Source organism: Symphalangus syndactylus, chromosome 2 (genome assembly GCF_028878055.3).
Source record: "Symphalangus syndactylus isolate Jambi chromosome 2, NHGRI_mSymSyn1-v2.1_pri, whole genome shotgun sequence".
NCBI lineage: Eukaryota > Metazoa > Chordata > Mammalia > Primates > Hylobatidae > Symphalangus > Symphalangus syndactylus.
Genome location: NC_072424.2, coordinates 109657099 through 109678830, shown reverse-complemented (window position 1 = coordinate 109678830; position 21732 = coordinate 109657099). Strand labels below are relative to the sequence as shown.

General features: G+C 36.7%; 1 protein-coding gene across 1 annotated transcript in view; it reads right to left on the bottom strand.

Annotated features, from left to right (window-relative positions):
- Positions 1-21732, bottom strand: part of ENPP1 (ectonucleotide pyrophosphatase/phosphodiesterase 1) — an 85809-nt gene that overhangs the window by 15337 nt on the left and 48740 nt on the right. The window contains exons 8-20 of the mRNA XM_055264255.2: positions 19961-20080; positions 18768-18877; positions 15868-15933; positions 15501-15573; positions 12276-12384; positions 10929-11060; positions 8328-8359; positions 7440-7567; positions 6153-6222; positions 4655-4742; positions 3361-3530; positions 1942-1993; positions 513-667 (exon numbers count right to left, since the gene is read on the bottom strand). Of these exons, the coding sequence (XP_055120230.1) occupies positions 513-667; positions 1942-1993; positions 3361-3530; positions 4655-4742; positions 6153-6222; positions 7440-7567; positions 8328-8359; positions 10929-11060; positions 12276-12384; positions 15501-15573; positions 15868-15933; positions 18768-18877; positions 19961-20080 (1305 nt within the window). The remainder of the gene's footprint in view (positions 1-512; positions 668-1941; positions 1994-3360; positions 3531-4654; positions 4743-6152; positions 6223-7439; positions 7568-8327; positions 8360-10928; positions 11061-12275; positions 12385-15500; positions 15574-15867; positions 15934-18767; positions 18878-19960; positions 20081-21732) is intronic.

Below are 21732 nucleotides of genomic sequence, written 5' to 3'. Positions count from 1 at the left end.
GTCTCACTCTGTCACCCAGGCTGGAGCCATCTTGGCTCACTGCAAGCTCTGCCTCCCAGGTGCACACCATTCTCCTGCCTCAGCCTCCTGAGTAGCTGGGGCTACAGGCGCCCGCCACCATGCCTGGCTAATTTTTTTGTATTTTTAGTAGAGATGGGGTTTCACTGTGTTAGCCAGGATGGTCTCGATTTCCTGACCTCGTGATCTGCCCGCCTCGGCCTCCCAAAGTGCTGGGATTACAGGTGTGAGCCACTGCGCCCGGCCCAAAAGAGAATTCTTTACTGCACAACCCTCATTTCATAGAAGAAATCTGGTCTGAATTCTCAAAGTCATGCACCTGCTCAGTGGCAGAGCCTGAACTGGAACTGAACTTTTCTGACTCCCTGTTCAGTGTTCCTCTAATGTGGGAACTGAGTATAAAACCAAGGTGAACAGTGAGAAACTATGCATTTAATGTTCTGCTTAATCATTAATTTGAAATAGCCACACATAAAGAGGTGACAAATACTTGCATTTCTGTCCACGGTATACGATGTCCAAAGGGGCATTAAGATGTCTTGGCTGTATCCGCTCATAAACTGGTGCTGGGAAAGAAGACAGATGGTGTTTTTCTTCTGGAGAACTCTGGGTCTTCCATAGGGTAAAGTTTCATGCTTAATAATCTTCTCTTGGGTCATAGGATGAAAATAAATGTAGTTAGTGTGCATTACATGATAATATATAGTGTGATACACTCATCTAATCCTTTCCTCTACTTAATCATATTGAAGATTTACTTTTAACTATTAAAAAAACTGATTACAAAGGGTAGAAGCATAAACAAGAAGAAAAGTGAGGTTCACTGTTATTTTTGCCTATAAAGAGTCTGAAATCAATGTAATATCAAGAAACCATGAGGACACTATATGAAATTGCTAAATATTCCAGTTAATTCAAAGTTATATTATCGAAACCTCTTAAGCACTATTTTAATTACTTATTCTTTAGGACACACTCTAGAAAGCAAATTTTTTTAATGATATGTGTACTTGGAAAGCAGAAGTTCAGAATTGAAATTATGAGACTAAACTAAATAAAACAGTAACAATATAGATATTATTTATTGCCCTTTTTCCAAATGTCAAGTGCTTGGTACACGTCATATAACTAATTTTTACATTTCCCTATGAATTAAGGTTATACACCGATTTTACAGATGAGGAAACAGCAGCTGACAGGGAATACTTTTTCCATGAACATATAGTACCTAAGCTATATTCAAACTTGGATCTCCTCAATTCTGAAAGTGCCATCATTCACCACAATACTTTGCCACCTTGGAGATATCAAAGATTTTCCTAACTCCAGCATTTACCTAGGGATTTTATAGAGACAAGCTTATATCAGAATTAATGCAGAATTTACTTCTTCTAGTAGAAAAAAATGTGTGCCAAGTAACTTAAGGCTGAGAGAGTGTATTATAGTTACTCCAAACATTCAAGTCATAAGTGAAAAATTTCATCAGTTGTCTGTATATCCTTGATTTTTGGTCAAAAGTGATGCAGAAATAACTTTAGATCAATAAATCAATATATAACCTTGTATGATTAACTAAGAACCAGGTGAGATAGAAACTTAGGTACTTCAAATGGGAATCTGAGTCTCTATTATCAACTTATAGAAATCATCAAAAATTTTAGAACACCTCCATCATGTTCATAAAGTGTGATTTGGCTTCCACTAAATACATTACATACAATATCCACTGCAAAATATCTCCTTTCCTTATGCCTGTCTAAACTATCAAACAAAGAAACCTCTATGTTTCATCAAGTGGTCCTTCAGAACTCCCTTTATTTTATTGGTTATTCTCAAATAATACCCCCAAGCCAGTTCTCTGCATTTCAGACTGATGAGAAAATGCTCGCTTCACATTCCGAGCTTGAGGGTAGCATGCCTTACCTTCTGCCACGGTCAGATTGAACTGTGTCTGAAAATCCTCAATTGGCAAAATCTAAAGAAGGTTATAAAACTATTTTTAAGGACTGAGAGACATGTTTTAAATTTTGTAACATAGAACCGCTATAGATTGATTATTCCAACATAGAACAAAGATCATCTACAATAGTCTTGTATTAGTGGGTTTTTTTTTTCCCTTTAAAGGCAAGAGTCTTGCTCTTTCACCCAGGCTGGTGTGCAGTGGTGCAATCATGACTCACTGCAGCCTTGGCCTACTGGGCTCAAGCAATCCTCCCACCTCAGGCTCCCAAGTAAATGGGACTCCAGGCGTATGCCACCAAGCCCAGCTAATTTTTTTAGTTTTTTGTACAGACAGGGTCTCACTATGTTGCCCAGTCTGGTCTTGAGCTCCTGGTCTCAAGCAATCCTCTCATCTCGGCCTCCCAAAGTACTGGGATTACAGGTGTGGTACACCATGCCTGGACAGAAGTCACATTTTTGATGAAAAGGACAGAAAGAGAGGAATGACAGTTGCAAAAGACAAAATTGTTAGTATAAGCATCACACCAGTAATTAAACAATAAGAATATGATTGCTGCTTTATAATTCTCATCTATATACCCCAACAGTCTTTCTTCTACTCTAACTCAAGTCTAAAACAAAATGTAAAGCATAAAATAAACTACTCTCCAAATTGCTATATATATATATATATATATATATACTTTTTTTTTTTTTTTTTTTTGAGACAGGGTCTCGCCCTGTTGCCCAGGCTGGAATGCAATGGTGAGATCTTGGCTCACTGCAACCTCCGCCTCCCGGGTTCAAATGATTCTCTTGCCTCAGCCTCCCGAGTAGCTGGGGGATTACAGGTGCCCTTATGGATGTTATCAATTTTGTTCATAACTTATCTAGTATTTTATCTTTTTATAATAATGATATATTAACATGGAAGTAAAAAAGGGCAGTGTAATATATTCATTTCATACCAAGAAATCTTTTTTCTCCCTACATTTAAACAACCTGAATTGTATTTTTAAAAAGGTACATTGTGATTGGTTTACTATGTGCTCATGACCTCACTGCTAGAGTTAACAGCACAGATTCCCTAATTCAGGATGCTCAAGAACTGAACTAGACTTCTCCACACCTGCACCCAAGTCAACTAACTAGACTTCACCACACCTGCACCCAAGTCAAGTCACAGCTCCAAGGAGTTAAAAATAGAGCGGAAAATGCAAAAGCTAGAAAGAGAAAAGATATATTACAAAAGATCTGCATGTGCCCCTAGAATTAAAACATATGTTTACCTACCCCCACTCCTAAATTCTAATTTGAATATTAAGTATTTTTACAGCACATGCTATGCAGAGGGTGCTATCAAAACATACATACTGGACCAAACTTCTTGACGATACTTACCGAAGGGTTACATGAGCAGCCAAGGTTATCTCTGGGGTTTCTTGTGAAGGGGCACTGTACCAGGGGGTGCACTTCTTTGGGATGCTTTGGCGTATAAACAGGATTCTTTAGAAGGTGGTTAAGACTTCCATGAGTTCCGTTATTAGGAGCCGGTGTCAAATTCAGTAAATCTGTATAATTTCAAGATGGTAGAGTTACTCAGATGTTTCAAATCAAACAAATAGTAGACTTGTGCTATGATCTTTACTTTTTTAAAACCAAATACATGAGTCCTTTACTCTTTAACTAAAATAAAAGTATAAAACTCTCTTGGGTTTTAGAGTATTTAAGACTAGGTTATTTTTAATAGAAATACTGATATGTATGCTGTATTTCACTACAAAATTTCTGATATTTAAAGCATACAACAACTACAGTCACCACCTGTTGAATGCATATTTTATGCCAATCATAGTGCTAACATATTTTCTTATTTATTCCCCAAAACAATTTTATAAGTTATCATCAATATTTGGTAGATGAGTAATCAAAGTGTTTTACCCAAGTCTCAAAGTTACTAACTAAATCATCTAGAATTCAAAACCAGTTTTGTCTGAGTCTAAGACTCATGCTCTTAAATGTAATAACAGCAAAACGTATGTAGTAAGCACTTACTATATGCCAGGTGCTGTTTTAAGTATTTTAGGATATATTAACTCATTTAAACTATATAGACTCCCACTAAAAGAATTATACTTAAGACATATTTAAGGTTTTGCAAATGCCTAGGACCATTATCAGAATAAGAAACTAATATTTAAAACACAATGCTTCACCATAAAAGGACTACTTCAGAAGGTACAAAGTAAACCAAGAATCTCCCTAATGGGTCCTCCTTCATTTCTACAACCTTGACATTGACCTACATTCAACCATTATGGATACCAGAAGTTCCACAAGTTTCGTCCACCTTTCACTGCCCTCAATCTCTTTTTTCTGGCTTCTATCACTGCTCTGAGTCAAGAATCAAATCACTAAGCTGAGGGCCTAGCAAAGTGCTGGGCACTGGGGGTGTGCAGACCACCTTGCTGCGAGTGGTGTACTTTAACCAGCAAGCAGCCTAGTGGAACAAACAGATAAGTAATAAGATGACATGTTCCCCACATTTCTTCAGTGCGTCTGAGTCAGGAAGAAGGTAAAAATCTGTCTTGCCTCACCATCATCTCCACAAAGTTGCCTACAATGTGACCTGCTTTTGATAATCCTATTTCAGGTCTATTTTCAGAAGGGAAAAAAGCCACCTGTTCACACTTACCACACATTAAGTTATAGACTTCAATGTTTTCAAAGGTGTCAACCTCAATGCCATGCTTGAATCCAGGTCCATAGCCAACAAAGAGGGCCTAGATGGCCAGAAAAGGAGGTTTATCAGTGCATGTCAGCTGTCTACAAGTTGGTCCAAAAAATTCTGTTATCCATATTGTATATATACAAACTGGTTATGATAACAGGAAAACTACCATGCTCAGTGGACTTTGTGGGAAATATAGTTTTAACCCTATCACACACATAATCTAAGGACATCTAGGATAGGTCTCTTAGTTTTATTACAATTCTTGATTTTGACAATCAGAACAGAATGAATGATAACATTTTTTTCATCTATGACATGCAATATAAACCTCACCCTGCCCACCTTACACAGTGCTGCAGGGATCAAATTAAATAATTATTGTAAGTTTATTTTGAAAATGTTAAAGTGCTGGGTAAATGTAAGATATTATCCTTCTCAGAACATAAGTATGATACTTTCTTATCTATTATATCACTGGCTTTCTTCAACTGTAAAGCAATATTCTCAACAGAGCACAAAAATATGAAAAATAATTATTAGAAATATAACAGGAGATATGTCATATGTTTATGAAACATGAATATAAAATTTTATTAATTTTTTAACTTTTATGAATTTAGGGGTATGAGTACAGTTATGTTACATGCATATATTGCATAGTGGTGAAGTCTGAGCTTTTAGTGTTACCCCTCACCAGAATAGTGTACATTGTACCTAATAAGTGGTATTTCATCCCTCACACTCCTCCCACCCTCCCACCTTTGGGGAGTCTCCAGTGTCTATTATTCCACTCTGTATGTCTGTGTTTGCCTACTGTTTAGCAAAAGTGAGAACATGTGGTTTTTAGCTTTTTGTTTGAGTTATTTCACTAAGGATAACGGCCTCCAATTCCATCCATGTTGCTGCAAAGGACATGATTTCAGTCCTTTTTATGGCTGAGTTGTATTCCATGGTGTGTGTGTGTATATATATCTCACATTTTTAATCCAATCATCCACTTATAAATATTTAGGTTGATTCCATGACTACTTCTGTGAATAGTGCTGTGATAAACATACGAGTGCACGTGTCTGTTTGATAAAATGATTATTTTTTTTCCTTTGGGTAGATACCCAGTAGTGGGATTGCTAAATTAGGGGTAGTTTCATTTTTATTTCTTTGAGAAATCTCTATACAGTGATCCATAGAGGTTGTACTAATTTACATTCCCTTCGACAGTGTATAAATGTTCCCTTTTCTCCACATCCTTACTACATCCATTTTTTGACTTTTTAGTAATAGCCAATGAATATAAAACTTTAACAAAATTCTTTAATGTTCAATGAAAAATAGCTTTATGAAAGTATGTTTCATTAATTCTCATTCAAGACATATAATCACAGTCTGTTTTCAAGTCTAAAACTTTGTATATCATTTTTTCTTTAGATTTAATCCAATTAAGTATAATAGGTTTACTCACTTGCATATTTGAAAATATATTGTCAGAGCCATGAAATCCACTTCCACAATATTTCCTTTCTGAAGGATTCCTAATGTTGACATATATGAATTAAAAATGTAAAGTCCTTTCATAAAACATAATTGATAATCATAACATTATTTTCATTGATAAAAAGTATGTAACTATTTTGTTAAACCAACACAACGGTAAATAAAACCACCTGCCTTTGAAAAGCATTAAGAAGTCACCTCTATCTTTTATTTCATGGACAAATAAACTATAAGCAATATAGTAGACAGAAGAAAAACCACTAGCATAAAGACAGAAGTGGTTTTGAACATTGGCTGTGTGATTAACTACCTGTGAGTTCACATAGATTTAACTATCTTCTTTGATTTCAATTTCTCATGTCAGTTATTTGTAAAAATTCAATGATGTAGCCTAAAGAAATGCTTGCAACATGGTGTTTAGATATTTACTAAATATTAGTTCTCTCATGAAGATAGGACCATTTCTCCTTTCGTATATTTTTTTTTGAAAACTAAAAGCCCAGCTCTCCAATAAGAGTGAAGACAGTATAATCCTGTTTACTGAATTTTGGTTCACTGCTTAGGTTTTGCTTGACAGGGGTATGTATCACGACTGGCTTCTTGGCAACCACCAAAACAGTTAATGAACAAGTTGTGAGATATTAACACTATTAACCATCCGAATAATCTGCCAAATACACCAATAAACTAAAGTTTATTGATGGATAAGTATAAGAAGAATGAAAAAACAACTGTGTATAATGAAGATAGTTACTCATTATTATAAAGTAAAGTGCTTTTACCAACTGTTGGCTGGGCTTTGGAGGCACAATTAGACATACTGTAATGTGCAGAAGACATGCAACGGCAAGTGGTAACAAATGTAGATTATAAGAAGTAATCAATATGGATATGAAAAGCCAGAACAATGGTTCTTAGCCAAGGATGGTCTGGGTGATCCTTCCTCCCCAGGGGACTTTTGGCAATGCTGAGGGACATTTTTGGTTGTCACATTAGAGAAGAAGTGCTACTTTCATCTAGTGGGGAGAAGTAAAGGATCCTTGTCAAATATCCCACAATGTGCAGGACAGCTCTCCACAACAAAGAATTATCTAACTCAAACATCCATAGGCCGACATTAGAAATTCTGGGTTAGAGTGAAGAGAATCATACTTATACAGTTTTCACATAACAATATTGTTAGAAAGGGCCCAATGGTTACCCTGAATCACTAACCGATCAGGCTAAGTTTACCTGGGAGACTGTCAGAACTTACAATGCAAGTTGCCACTGAGGGTCCAAATAGAATGTCAAGGGCTCAATTCTATCACTCTTAGCAAAGTGCAAACGCTTAGGTAAGAAATGTTTCAGGTAAGGTTTGAAGTGCTGGTTTGGTTCCCGGCACTGAAATTGCAAACAGCAAAGAAAAACTATTATTTCCCTAATATCTAAAGTGTCAACTTTTCTTGAAATTGCTTTCTAACTTCATATGAAAATTTTTTTCACAAACATTTCATCAGCCGGCCCAATAAGTCAGATGAAAAAAACAGCTAAAAGTTCTTACCACTTATATAATGTACAAGGTAAATCTTCCAAACTACTTGAAATATTTAGAGGAAATCATAATTATTACTGCATAAAAGCCCCAGAACTCAGTGTCACTAGATTATATTCAAGTTACCACTAATGGTTCTATTTTCAAACATCCTTGTAAGTGCAATTCTAAGAGTTTTCTTGCAGACTTAAAATGTATGAGTATAAAATGTAGTATAGATAATTCAGCACTAGCATAGAAACTTATTTTTCTAAGGCATAAAAAAAGACTGGAAGGAAATATATCATAATGCTAATGGTGTTTATGGTGGTACAGCTACAAGGTTTTTCCTTCTACTTTAAAAATTACTTCTTGTAAATAGTTTTAAAATTATTTCTTCTTCTCATATAAATTTTATAATGCCAATAGATAAATTCTTAAAAATTTTTCAAACCTGGATTATTGGGATACAACCTTAAAGATCTTTAAACTACACAGCATTTCCATGTTGGCCCAGATTACTAAAATATTCTAATCCTTCAATCCCAATAATAGATCCTGAAACTTTTCTCTCAATATGTATTATACAAAACTAAAAATATCCAGATAATGGAAAATAAAGATACTCACAGAAAGATTTCGGGCAATGCCTTCATAGTTAACTGGAGGGGAAAAAACATAAGAATTAATAGTTGATTGTACAATATAATTAAAACATATTACAAAAATATAGAATGTCAGATGCAAACTCTATATTTAAATACCAAGGCAGGTTTTAAAGAGTTCATTTAAGTCATTACATTATTGCCACTGAAAGGAATTAGACAGATCTTTAGGGATCACCCTATAATGACACCCATGATATAGTGTCATATTGTTAAAGGGAAAGACAAGTTACAGAACATCTACCTATCCATCCGTTAACCCACATATCCATTCATCCATCTAACTAACCATCCACCTGTCCAACCATCTTTCCATCCAGTTAGTAACCAATATCCATCCATCCCTCAAAGTATCTATCCATCTAGATCTGGTATGGTTTCACTGGGTAAAAATAAAAACTGTATGTGTTTTGTAAGGCTGTTTTGTACCTCTAGTTCCCTAGGAAATGCTCAACAACAAAAATAATTATTCAAATATCTCAATTATCCGGGAAGACATAATCCAAGCTTAACAACGGTTGTTTCTAGAGAGGGGAAATGAGTTGTCAAGTAGGAGGACTTCAGGTGGGAAGCTGTTTCTTTTTACTTTGTATACTTCAATATTCAACGATAGTTCTAGAATTTTCAAATAAGAGGGGTATAAGGAAACTTCAAAGAGAAGGCAAGTAGACTAATTTAAAAACTGCATTTGTATAGTATGCCCATGGATTTACTTAGGGTACTTTCTACTACAAATCAATAACTGTCTAGCTTCCTAAATTTTATTTTAGCCAAACATTACATAGATTTGAGAAAATTATCCAGACAAGAGTATACATTTTATATACATATATTTTATATATTTATGTAAAGTGACATACATATATAGTTTTTGCTTTAATTTGGGAAACTTGAGGGCCTGAGATAAGGGTATGGTACAGCTTAGCTATCCCATCCCAAACATCTCTGGAGACTGCTATTGCCTGTAGAGCTTTTTTTTTTTTTTTTTAGATGGAGTCTCTCTCTGTCACCAGGCTGGAGTGCAGTGGCACAATCTCAGCTCACTGCAACCTCTGCCTCCCAGGTTCAAGCGATTCTTCTGCCTCAGCCTCCCCAGTAGCTGAGACTACAGGCATATGCCACCACGCTCGGATAATTTTTGTATTTTTCATAGAGACAGGTTTCACCATGTTGGCCAGGATGGTCTTGATCTCTCAACCTTGTGATCCACCCGCCTCGGCCTCCCAAAGTGCTGGAATTACACGCGTGAGCCACCATCGCACCCAGTCTATCTGTATAGTTTTTATAACAGGTTTTATAACAGTCATGTACTACTTTTCTAAATTTAAAAAATACGAATTAAAACTTGATATTAGGCATACGCAGCCTGTGCTTTGTGACACTGTGTAAATATATCTGCATAACCATTTTCCTGCAGTGAAATCTATTTTCTTCATTAATAGTCAATAGTATCTATCTATTGAAACATATCTTACCAAATAGCCCAACCTAACCCAATTCCGGTAATTGTCAGAAAAGCTTATTTTCTTTCTGTTTCAAAGTTCACTAACTATATCAAAAAGACAAACAAAATTTGCTCTACACATCTGAAAGTTATAATGGATGGTAATCAAAATGAGAGGGAGGTAACAGAGGTGGAAACAGTTAAGAAATACACTTGACTGGCAAAAGAATAAATATTTTAAAATATCTTTTGGCAGTTTGTGTTCCACATGTGGTCAAGAGAAATGTGAAATTGATTCTTCCCTATGTAAAAGATACATTCTTTATTGTTTCTGAAATGGTTTAAGGGAGGACAGGAATCAATTGCCTATACAATTAATCATTTCTGTCAGCATTCCTCCTCACAACAGAATATTAATCCCAAACTAAGTAATTTTAATGGAGTGTCATTAATTAATTAAACTTGAATAAATGTAGTTGGATTTCTCTCTTAAACATTTTTTCTAGTATAATCTTTATCCTGACACACAAGTAAAACACACACTTCAACATAAAATTGCACTAAGCTCATCAAATATTATGCTAAGTCCATGAATAACCAATAGGTAAGTTGTGTTCTCGCATCCAGTCCCATAAAATCCATTTGTGTACAAAAGCTCTGCATTGGAGATTTAATCATAAAAAAATTAACTCTGATTCCCTTTAGTTTAGAGATATAATGATTTAAAGGAAGGTGTTCTTTTTTTTTTTTTTTTTTGACACCAAGTCTCACTTGGTTGCCCAGGCTGTAGTACAGTGGCATGATCTTAGCTCACTGCAACCTCCGCCTCCTGGGTTCAAGCGGTTCTTGTGCCTCAGCCTCCGGAGTAGCTGGGATTACAGGCAGCCGCCACCAAGCCAGGCTAATTTTTGTATTTTTAGTATAGATATAGTATAGTATCGTATATGTATTTTTAGGGTTCCACCATGTTGGCCAGGCTGGTCTCGAACTCCTGACCTCAGGTGATCCACCCACTTTGGCCTCCCAAAGTGCTGCGATTACAGGCGTGAGCCACTGTGCTCGGCCTAAAGGAAGGTATTCTTAATATGACCATATTCAAAGTTATCATAGAGATATACTTACATGAATAGTATTTATCTGGGACGTCAGAGGGTCTCAATCGAGCTGCAGGTCCATAGATAACTTTAATATTTTTAACATCCCCCAAATATTTATTCAGATATATGTATTTCTTACAACTGCCTTGTTCCATGCCTAGGAGAAAAAAAAAATCCCAAAACATGCTGTAACTTTAACAAAGAATTTAATATGCAGAGCAGAACTTCTTTCACTTCCAAGGTTAAATTTGTTAAACATGGGTGTAGCACTCATATTAGTTGAACATCTGATAGGTAAGACAGAATTTCAGCTGTACCTATCACTTCAGTTTTTTCAAAATCTTTTCCATCACCCAAATTTTGTTTAATGTTTCTTTTTATTTATATATTACAATATCATTATGTGAGCAAAGAAGAATGTCTTATCACATTTTTAGACTGAATGTGAAAGCCCAGTTACTTGCCCCAAACCACCTAGGATATTAACTGGGAGTGTATGTGTATGATTCACTCTCATTCCAAGACTGGAGCTTCTTTAGCATGTAACTTCTTAGGACTGCTTCTAAACACAGATTTCTATAATTATTTCTGAAGCAAAAAAACAAGAACAAAAACAAAAAGAACCTATTTTCTATTTTCTGTAGGCATGCTGCTCCTATAGTCCCCAAACTGTATACAAGCATGTTACAAAGATCACAGTAAGTAAAAGTGAAATTACAATATTATCAAAATTAATATATAATGCTTCTAAAGTCAGATTTGTCATGCTAAAGAAAATTGAAGGCTGGGCACGATGGCTAATGCCTGTAATCTCACCACTTTGGGAGGCAGCAGTGGGAGCTTGAGACCAAGAGTTTGAGACCAGCCTGCTCAACATAGCAAGATCCCATCTCTACCAAAAAAAATTGTTTTTAATTAGCCAGGTATGGTGGCACAGGAGGCTGAGGTAGGAGAATCATTTGAGCCCAGGAAGTTGAGGCTGCAGTGAGCTGTGATCATGCTACTGCATTCCAGCCTGGCTAACAGAGTGAGACTGTCTCAAAAAAAAAAAAAAGAAAAGAAAATTGAAGATATAATAATCAGTTCCAACCAAATCTAAAATTGTAGAGTTACACAAATTTAATGTTGAAAATATATATTTTTTAGCTATTCAAATTATTGGTGTATTGTGCTTGATAGGCACTTAGGTTTCTGTGAATTCTGTGTTTCACTTATATTTTATATTTAATGTATTTTTTTCCTAAAGACTTTCCATAAGAAACTACATTTTTAAAAAAGAATTAACTATAACATTCAGAAAAAATTGGGAACAATCAAGTAAACTTTCTTCAGCCCTTTATCCTGAAGAGTAAATAACGCAAATTCAGATTACCATGATCCGAAATAAGGATGAGGTTCAGGCATCTGTGCAAGTTCAGCTCTTTCAGACCATCCATCAGCATACCAACCATACTGTCAACCCTCTGCAAGGCTTTGATGACCTAAGAATGGGAAGTAATAACCTCATGTGATACCTCTCACACTAATGGCTATTTATACATAAAGATATCTCTGAAGAAAGAAAGAAAGAAAGAAAGAAAGAAAGAAAGAAAGAAAGAAAGGAAGGAAGGAAGGAAGGAAGGAAGGAAGGAAGGAAGGAAGGAAGGAAGGAAGGAAGGAAGGAAAAGAAAAGAAAAGAAAGAAAGAAAAAGGGCCAGTGGATGCAACTATGATGAGCTGATTCACATTAGACTAAGACAGGTCAGGGTCAGAGATACAAAGAACAGTAAATAACTGCAGATCATTAACAATGCAAGAGTCCTGTTCTATACATGTTCAATTTTAAGTTTTGGGAATGAGATTAGCTGATCTATTCCTGAGGTCAGAATGCTACTACTTAGATTAGACCCAACTTAAGTCAAAATAATAATAGCTCAAATCTACAGTGGCCAGAAACCGGTATGTTCTTAATTACCACTTCATTTTCCACAATTAATTTCTTCTTATACTTTCTGATCATTCAAATGGTCACTGTATAAATACGTTTCCTAATTTTCAAAAATGTTCAAATTATTCATGAAATGCTTTGTATAATTCAATATATTTAATTTTCTAAATTAGAACTCATAGGAATACAACCCATTATTTCCTTATAAACTGCATGTATTTTACATATGAATATCGCAAGAACAAAGAACGGCAAATGATATTGGCAAATTGCTTTCTGGCACTCATTTTATCCTCTCTCCTTGCAAAACCATTTGAGAAAAATTCTTGTGCAGTTTTGTGTGTTTTCTGTAATGTGTGGAATCAGCTTAATCGTCATTCATTGTCAGCATATTTCACTGTAATATGAGATAAGCTCTTTCACTGTAATATGAAACAAGACAAGGTCTTTCATTCAAAGATATCCAAGCAACATGAACTGGAATTTTTAAGTATTAGGATAAAGTGGGTTTTGGTGTGCCAGTAATGTTGGAGTTTACAGAGTTTGCAAATTGATGGATATGATTTGAAAAGTAATGGGCTCAACTTTAAATGAAGATGAGTCAGAAAAGCACGTGCTCTGGCACATTGTTAGTGAATTAGAAAAGGCAGCAATGATTTTAAAATGTATGTAACCTTATAAACAAGTATAAAATGATCCTTGGATTTTTCTGTAGCCAAATTGACCCAGACACAAGTCTTGGGTATCAGTGACTTTAGTGAAAGAGTAAAAATCACACTAGCATGTAGCCAATTGTTCAAATCAAGACAACAGCTACAAGAAACTTTTCCCTTTGACCAACTATGACACATCCACATTGCTGGCATGCATTTTCCTTATCCTCCCTCTAAGCAGGAGTATTTCTGCTAAGTTGAAGGACAGAATGAAAGGAAGGCACAATGGAGTTACTAACTACAGTGGAGCTGCTGGAGATGGATTTTGATGGAAAGAATACAAAGGGTAAAAACAGACCTAGATGAGGGTCAGCTTCTCTCTTCACTCTCTTTATCCAAGGTGATAGTGATCCAAGCAGTACCTACTTTTTAAGAGGGGCAAATCTAGGGCAGACCCAGGGAAAGGGAAATGAAGGGAAGATGGTTTAGGCAGCTGTTGTAAATTCCTCTGCTGTTGCTGAATTAGGCAAGCAGCACCCTCAGAAACAGGGATCATGATAGATATGTCAGGCCAGGCTTAGTCTGAACTCTGTGCTGAAGAGTCCTTAAGGCTCACCGACTATCCAACCTAGGCTACCTGGGCGGAAGAACTGATAGGAATTTGGGAGTGAAGCCCTAGAAATTAAGAAAGAGTGTTTTTTTAATAGTCTATGATCCCTTGGAATCACAGGGATCATAACTAGATCACAAGATATCTATGCAAGGATTCTGACAGGAGGGATACTGGCAAGACCTCTTTTCACTTTAATCATGACCCAAAATAGTCAAGATCCTTACTTTTTACTTCCTTTCATATCTTAGGTCACAGACAAAATAGATATCAGAAGGAAAGTCAACTTAGAGGTACAAGAAAATATACTCAAATCATTTTCTTTCTCTCTCTCTCTCTTTTTTTTTTTTTTGAGACAGAGTCCTGCCCTGTCACCCAGGCTGGAGTGCAGTGGTGCCATCTCGGCTCACTGCAACCTCCCCCTCCTGGGTTCAAGCAATTCTCTTGCCTCAGCCTCCTGAGTAGCTGGGATTATAGGCACACACCACCAGGCCCAGCTAATTTTTTTGTATTTTTAGTAGAGACAGGTGTTTTGCCATGTGGGCCAGGCTGGCCTCGAATTCCTGACCTCAGGTGATCCACCCGCCTCAGCCTCCCCAAGTGCTGGGATTACAGGCGTGAGCCACAGTGCCCGGCCTTCAGATCATCTTCTGTTCTAATGCTTCCTGTGTTCCAAAACACTAGGTTGTTGCGAAAGTCATTGTGTTTTTTTGCCATTAAAATGGTAACAAAAATGATATGGCCACGTAAAAACCAAAAGCAGTGTTTGCTGTTTTAAAGTGCTACACAGATTAAAAACAGCTAGGCGCTGGCTAAGTTCCTGAAAGGGTGTCAGGTCAAATGAGATGTTACACTGAAAGTGTTAGTCCATGAGCTGTTTCGTACCTCTAGTTTCCTAGGAAATACTCAACAAAAAATAATTATTCAAATATCGCTATACTTTTGATAAAATCTCCCAACCTTCTATGGGACCTGTGTTGTAAGCATGGTCTCAGGTGGCCAAAGACATATCTCCTAAGGAAGAGAGTTCACAGGAGGCTTCCTCGCTATTTCACTTATTACCCTGTATTTTCATACTGGAGGTTTAGCTGTTTACAACATTCTCAAAAAGCACTTAGTATTTAGGCCAAGGTAGGGGGTGATGGAGTGCATAAAGACTTTCAAATTGAAAATACAGAAGCTAATTCATCATCAGTTCAATTTAGCACTGTGGAAAACACAGGCTAAACAATTCTCCCAACTCTTATTTTGTTTAAAGTGCATCCTTTTATTTAGTAATATTGTGTATAATACTTGCTTTTTCCAGAACCATAGAATCTTACAGAATGGTCTAGCAGCCTCCTTCAAAGCGAGGTTCAGTTTGGTGACTGGGTTTAATGAAATAATCACTGATAAAAATGTACTTACTTCACTGCTGACTGGTCCATATGAATGACCTGAAGAATCTGGTTCTTCTAAATACAGAGTGTAAAAGTGTGGTCTAAATCAAACAGTATCAAAATGTAATATTTTACGAACACATTGAAAAACAGAATGGAAAAAATAATTCATCAATTGATAAGGATTAAATTTTATAACACTGGGGTAACAGTTCTACTGAGAAATCATTTACAGCTTTGAAATTCTTCAAAATGTGATATGATCATTTACTAAAGAATTTATTTCGATATAAAACATCATAGCAAATAGCAAAGTTTTGTTGTAGTCTATTTTAAAATAATATATCATTTCTACAAAATGAAGTATTTATAATAGAAATTAATTGCCTACAGACCTTTCATCTTTAGGAAGCTGCAGCCACTGAAGAACAGCTAAAATCCTTTCTTCAAATGGTACTGAACTAAAATTAAGAACAAACAAAAATAAAAGATGTCTGACAATCGTTTGGGTTTAAAATACAGGTTTTTTTTCATTGAAAATGTCATTAAGAGCTACTAAATGCTATTTCGCATCTATTGTGTTTGAAATCAAGGGTTTTATTTGAAAACTTAAATTTACTTTCCCAATGAAGGAATGAAAGTTAGGTTTTACATAGATAAAAGTTGCAATTGGATTGAAAACTTGGCTTGCTATCCTCTGCTTGAGGATAATATTCATGGGCCTGAAAACAGTAACTGCATACCACATGAATAACTCATGTGTTAATATACTTTGCAAAGCATACATCATGAAGCACTCACTCACTGATGACTCAGCACAGCTGTGAAGCAGGCACCCGAGGAGCAGATAGCAGTTCCCTATGCAGTATTTCCTGAGCAGAATTGAATATGCCTTCCTCTGGACACAGGCTTTGTTTACACACCTCTAATCAGAGTTCTTGCCCCACCCCAAGTACAATTAGTTGTGTACTCTACTAAACCTTAAAAAGCCAAGAGACCATATACTATTAATCTTTGAATCCCCCATGCTTAGTACACAAACTCTTTTTTTTTTTTTTGAGACGGAGTCTCACTCTGTCACCACGCTGGAGCGCAGTGGCGTGATCTCGGTTCACTGCAATCTCCGCCTCCTGGGTTTAAGCAATTCCCCTGCCTCAGCCTCCCCAGTAGCTGGGACTACAGGTGTGCACCACCACGCCTGGTTATTTATTTATTTATTTTTTTTGTATTTTAGTAGAGACAGGGTTTCACGTGTTAGACAGGTGATCTCCTGACCTTGTGATCCACCTGCCTCAGCCTCCCAAAGTGCTGGGATTACAGGCGTGAGCCACCACGCCCAGCCCATAAACTCTTAATTACTGTCCATGGAATAAAAACAGCAGCAAATAAGAAGGTGGAGAAGAGGCATTGCACTGTGCTCATGGAAACCATAAAGAACAAAAACTAGCATAAGATCACAAGGAAAATTGCTATACATTTCGTGTCTGGGATTTAAGATATTTTCTGTTCACCCTTCTAAATGCATTGTTGTATTCATTTTGTGACAGAAATTTTATAACTTAAAAATAAATAAAATTATTTCGGTAATCTTGCTCAAATCGGCCAAAGAGGTTCTTCCATCAAAAAGTTTTTGTTTTTTCTCAATGCATCATGGATTTCAAATATCATAGAGAGGTTATTCTAATCAGTTTCTTACATTAGAAAGCATATTTACTAATTTAGAAATGGAAATCCAGAGGTACCATTAATATCTTCTTTTTAATAATATTTCCAAACACAATAGATACTAAATAGCAGAGAATCATTCCTATCTGTGTCCTCTTTAATATACTCATCTTTTCCTTCTCTTCGTTCTGAAACCATCTTTGCAAAAATTGTAACTGAGGAAATTATGACAGTGAAAGAGATCACACCTAACCAATTCCCTCTTGCTTCTAACCTTTAAGGTGTCCTTGTTCATTCCTGGGCATAGGCTGAACTAACCTTGGGAAGGAATTTACTTGATAGTTTAACTCCAAAACAAAGTTGGTAACAGCCCTTCCCCCGCCCCGCCCCAAAAAAAAAAAAAAAAAAAACCACAGGAAAAAAAAAAACAAACGCTTCTTGCCTGAGGACTGGTCTACCTTTGTAGGACTAACAAATTAGCTACAAGATCAGAAATTACAGTTTAGGGGCCATGCAGCCTCCAGCTGTAAGAGTCTGAACCTCCCCAAATTGCTCCTGGGAATAACATCACTAGTGTAAAATCTCAGATAAGTGCTTGAGATATTTAGCAGACCCTGCCCTGCACTGCATATACCAGCTGACACCACCCAGCCTGGTCATCTGGCTCAACCAGTTTTGCAATCCCAGGAACAGGAGATAGCAAGAAAAACTCACTTGACCCCCTATGATTCCATCCCCAACCCAATGCATCAGCATTCCCCACTTCCCAAACTCCTATCTGGCAAATTATCCTTAAAAACTTGGATCCCAAAATGCTCGGGGAGACTGATTTGAGTAATAATAAAACTCCGGTCTCCCACACAGCTGGCTCTGCATGAATTACAATTTCTCCATTGCAATTCTCCTGTCTTGATAAACCCAATCTGTCTAGGAAGTGTGCAAGGTGAACCTGTGGGGCAGTTAACAGTTCTTTTTCTTTCTAGAGTTAAGATGTGCAGTACCCACCCCCCCACTCCCAGATCTCTACCTTCACCATGACCTCATTTTTCATGCCTGCCCAAAGATCTGAACTAAATACATTATCAGTGTTTCTAGAAAAGCTCTAGAAAACACTTGTCTAGTCTTTTTTTGTTTGTTGTTTTTTTTTTTGTTTTTGTTTTTTTTGATAGGGAGTTTCACTCTTGTCACCCAGGCTGGAGTGCAATGACGTGATCTCGGCTCACTGCAACCTCCGCCTCACAGGTTTAAGCGATTCTCCTGCCTCAGCCTTGTGAGTAGCTGGGATTAGAGGTGCCCGCCACCGCGCCTGGCTAATTTTTGTATTTTTAGTAGAGACGGGGTTTTACCACTTTGGTCAGGCTGGTCTCAAACTCCTGACCTCAGGTGACTCACTCGCCTCAGCCTCCCAAAGTGCTGGGATTACAGGCGTGAGCCACCGCGGCCAGCCCACTTGTCTAGTTTTACTGTCCATTTACCGTCTATCTAAACTCTTTGAGAAAGAGTTCTTCAGTTCTCATTTTTCAGCCAACATATCACTCAAATGCTAAAGCTTAGGATTCGATAAAAAGGAGATTACATAAGAATAAGCTGTTCTATGTTACAGATCCTAGAAAAAATTCGTCTCACATACCCATTATACATTTTATAGATGTCTGGGAAAATTCCGTTAATTTCCACATCTGATCCTGGCCAGAAAAATGTGCCAGACTTGAGGCCTTGATACTTAGCTGTGACCCAAATCTGGAGCAGATAATGAAGGAAAATTAAGAAATCATGCAAACATTCATCTCTTAGGAAAGTATGTATTCATGCAACACCAATGCATTCCTCTCTAGTGCTAGAATGTTTTTAAAGTCAACAAGCTTCAGCACTTAGATCACAATAATCACGTAATATGACTCTTAAGCAGCAACAAGATATTGAATAGTCAGAGATTAACTCCTGCAGCTTTTGGAGCTATTCCCCTAATTAACAGTTTTCTCTTAAAAGAAAAAAAAAATTCACAAATATACATGTCTTTAACTTGCTGAGATATCTGTGTATGTAACTAACATTTATTAAGCACTTATTATTGCCAATCATGGTTCTCAATAGTATTCCTACAAGCATGCTACATTATTAATTCACATAATCCTCACAATAATCCTACAAAGTAGTAAACAATATTATCTACAGTAGAGATATGATAAAACGGAGGCAGAAACAGAATGATTTGTCCAAAGTCACACAGCTTTAAATGTCAGAGCTAAAATTTGAATTCATAACCGGCAAACTAACTATTATGCTCTTTGCCCTTCTAAGAGGAATATCATGATTATTTAAATAGACCTTATATAATTATTGTGGCAATTTAAAAAAATTTTTTTTAAATTGTGGCAATTTTAAAAAGTAAATTGAAGAATTTTAAAAAGTAAAAAGGAGAACACAGCTTGGAAAGTAAATTGGAGATTACAATTGGAAAGAACCTCCCAAATTAGCACATGTAAATAAAACCAAGACTTTCAAAAACAACGCAGTTTTGCGTAGATCAAAGCTATTACCCCCATACTACTGCTATATGCTACTGGTAGAAGAAGAATTGATCAGAAAAGAAAAATTGCCCGGCACAACCCAAATCCACCTCTGAAATAAACTACTCTCCTTTTATGCAATTATACAAGTTATGTTTAGGATTATCAGCATTCATCTCCATTTACAAAAGAATGGCCACAGACACACTAAATGAAATCAGTTATTAAAAGCTCTAGAGAATCTGGTTATTTTACTCTGATTGAAATAGATGAGAATCATAAACTATTTTAAGTAGAAAAACAAAGAACTCACTGGTTCTCCTTTATACCACTCAGGATTAAATTTCTCTTTACTTTTTAGTGAAAAGGAAGCATTCATTTTGGGATCATACATTTTATTGTCGATTATGCCATGAGATTCTGGATACAATCCCTAAAAAAGATAAAAAACAGATTATATGCAAGTTGTGTTTACTTAATGTTAAATAAATTCACAGAAAAAAATCATCAAAAAGAAACCGATAACTGAAGCTACATGGAATTATAATAAGTTTAAGGAAAGAAAAACAAAAAAATCAGGTAATGGCAAAACACAACCACTTAAGATTTTATGTAGTATTTGTGATTTAAATTATGTAATAGGAGAAAATAAGTCAGTAATACTAAGGATAAAGATCTATATAAAAAAGGCAGCCTCGGCCGGGCCCAGTGGCTCATACTTATAATCTCAGCACTTTGGGAGGCTGAGGCAGGTGGATCACGAGGTCAAGAGATGGAGACCATTTGCCAACATGGTGAAACCCTGCAGGGAGCTGAAGGCCCGTGGGACGTGACCAACTCAGCATTCCATAGAGGCTATATGATCAAACAGCAAACTGTTTATCATGAATGCAGGATGTGGGCAAACTCACACTGCCCTGCCACCAAAAGGTCTGCTGAGGGCCTCACTCTCTGGCGCCAGGCTCCTTGAAGTTATCTACTGAGAAATCTAGCCTATTGTTCAAAGAATGTAGTCTCGCAAGCCTGCTGTGAACCAAAAGGCCAACTGACAATTAGCCGACAATCACCGCCCCCTACTCGCTATCTCTTTTGCCTAATAAATATGGAGGGCTGTGTAAAGCTCAGGGCCCTTGTCCACTAGAGGCAAGGTACCCCCTGACCCCTTCTTCCAAATACACTCTTTTGTCTTTGTCTTTTATTCCCACATTACCCCCCTCCACCACTTTGTTCAGTCCCCCTAGGTCCGTGCAGGCTACAAAACCCTGACTCTACTAAAAATACAAAAATTAGCCGGGTGTGGTGGTGTGCACCTGTAGTCCCAGCTACTTGGGAGGCTGAGGCAGGAGAATTACTTGAACCCAGGAGGTGAAGGTTGCAGTGAGCCAAGATCGCACCACTGCAGTCCAGTCTGGCGACAGCGCAAGAGTCCATCTCAAAAAAAAAAAAAAGGTAGCCTCTCAAATTTTGAAAACAATGCTGTTGTCTTTTTAAATTGCTGAGTAAGCATTTCTGCAGAACAAATTCCTAAATTCCTTTTTTGGCGAGGTCCCAGAGTAGCTTGGATCAATATAAGCTAACATACTAATTTTCTGGCTTCAATTCTAAAGCTTAGTGAGTTCTACTGTTTTATTTGACTCAAATTAAATCTGGAAACATTGAAACAAAAACAGGATTGTAATCCTATTTGGAGTCAGGCAAGGTGGCTTGCTTAAATTCATCATCAAGATGATTAGAAAGACAAGTTGTGAACGCAGGAGTTTGGGAGAGTTTTTTTTGGCTCAAATAAAGTTAAGCCTCAAAACTAGGATACAAGAATCAGAGAATATTAACACTGAAAGGAAACCAGGAAATCATTTCTTGAGGTCTTGAGTCATCTCTTTTCACAGATGAGAAAATGCAGATTCAGCCAGTAAAGTGACCTTTCCAAAGCCACAGCTAGTTCGTGGCAGACCGAAGATCAGAACCTGGGTTCCCTTACTTAACTACATATTGGAAAATAAGCTGTTTTTCTTTTATCTTAAATCTATTCCCTCAAAAAATGTTACAATCCCATCTCACTTCTGCAAACAGATAGAAGTTGAAATG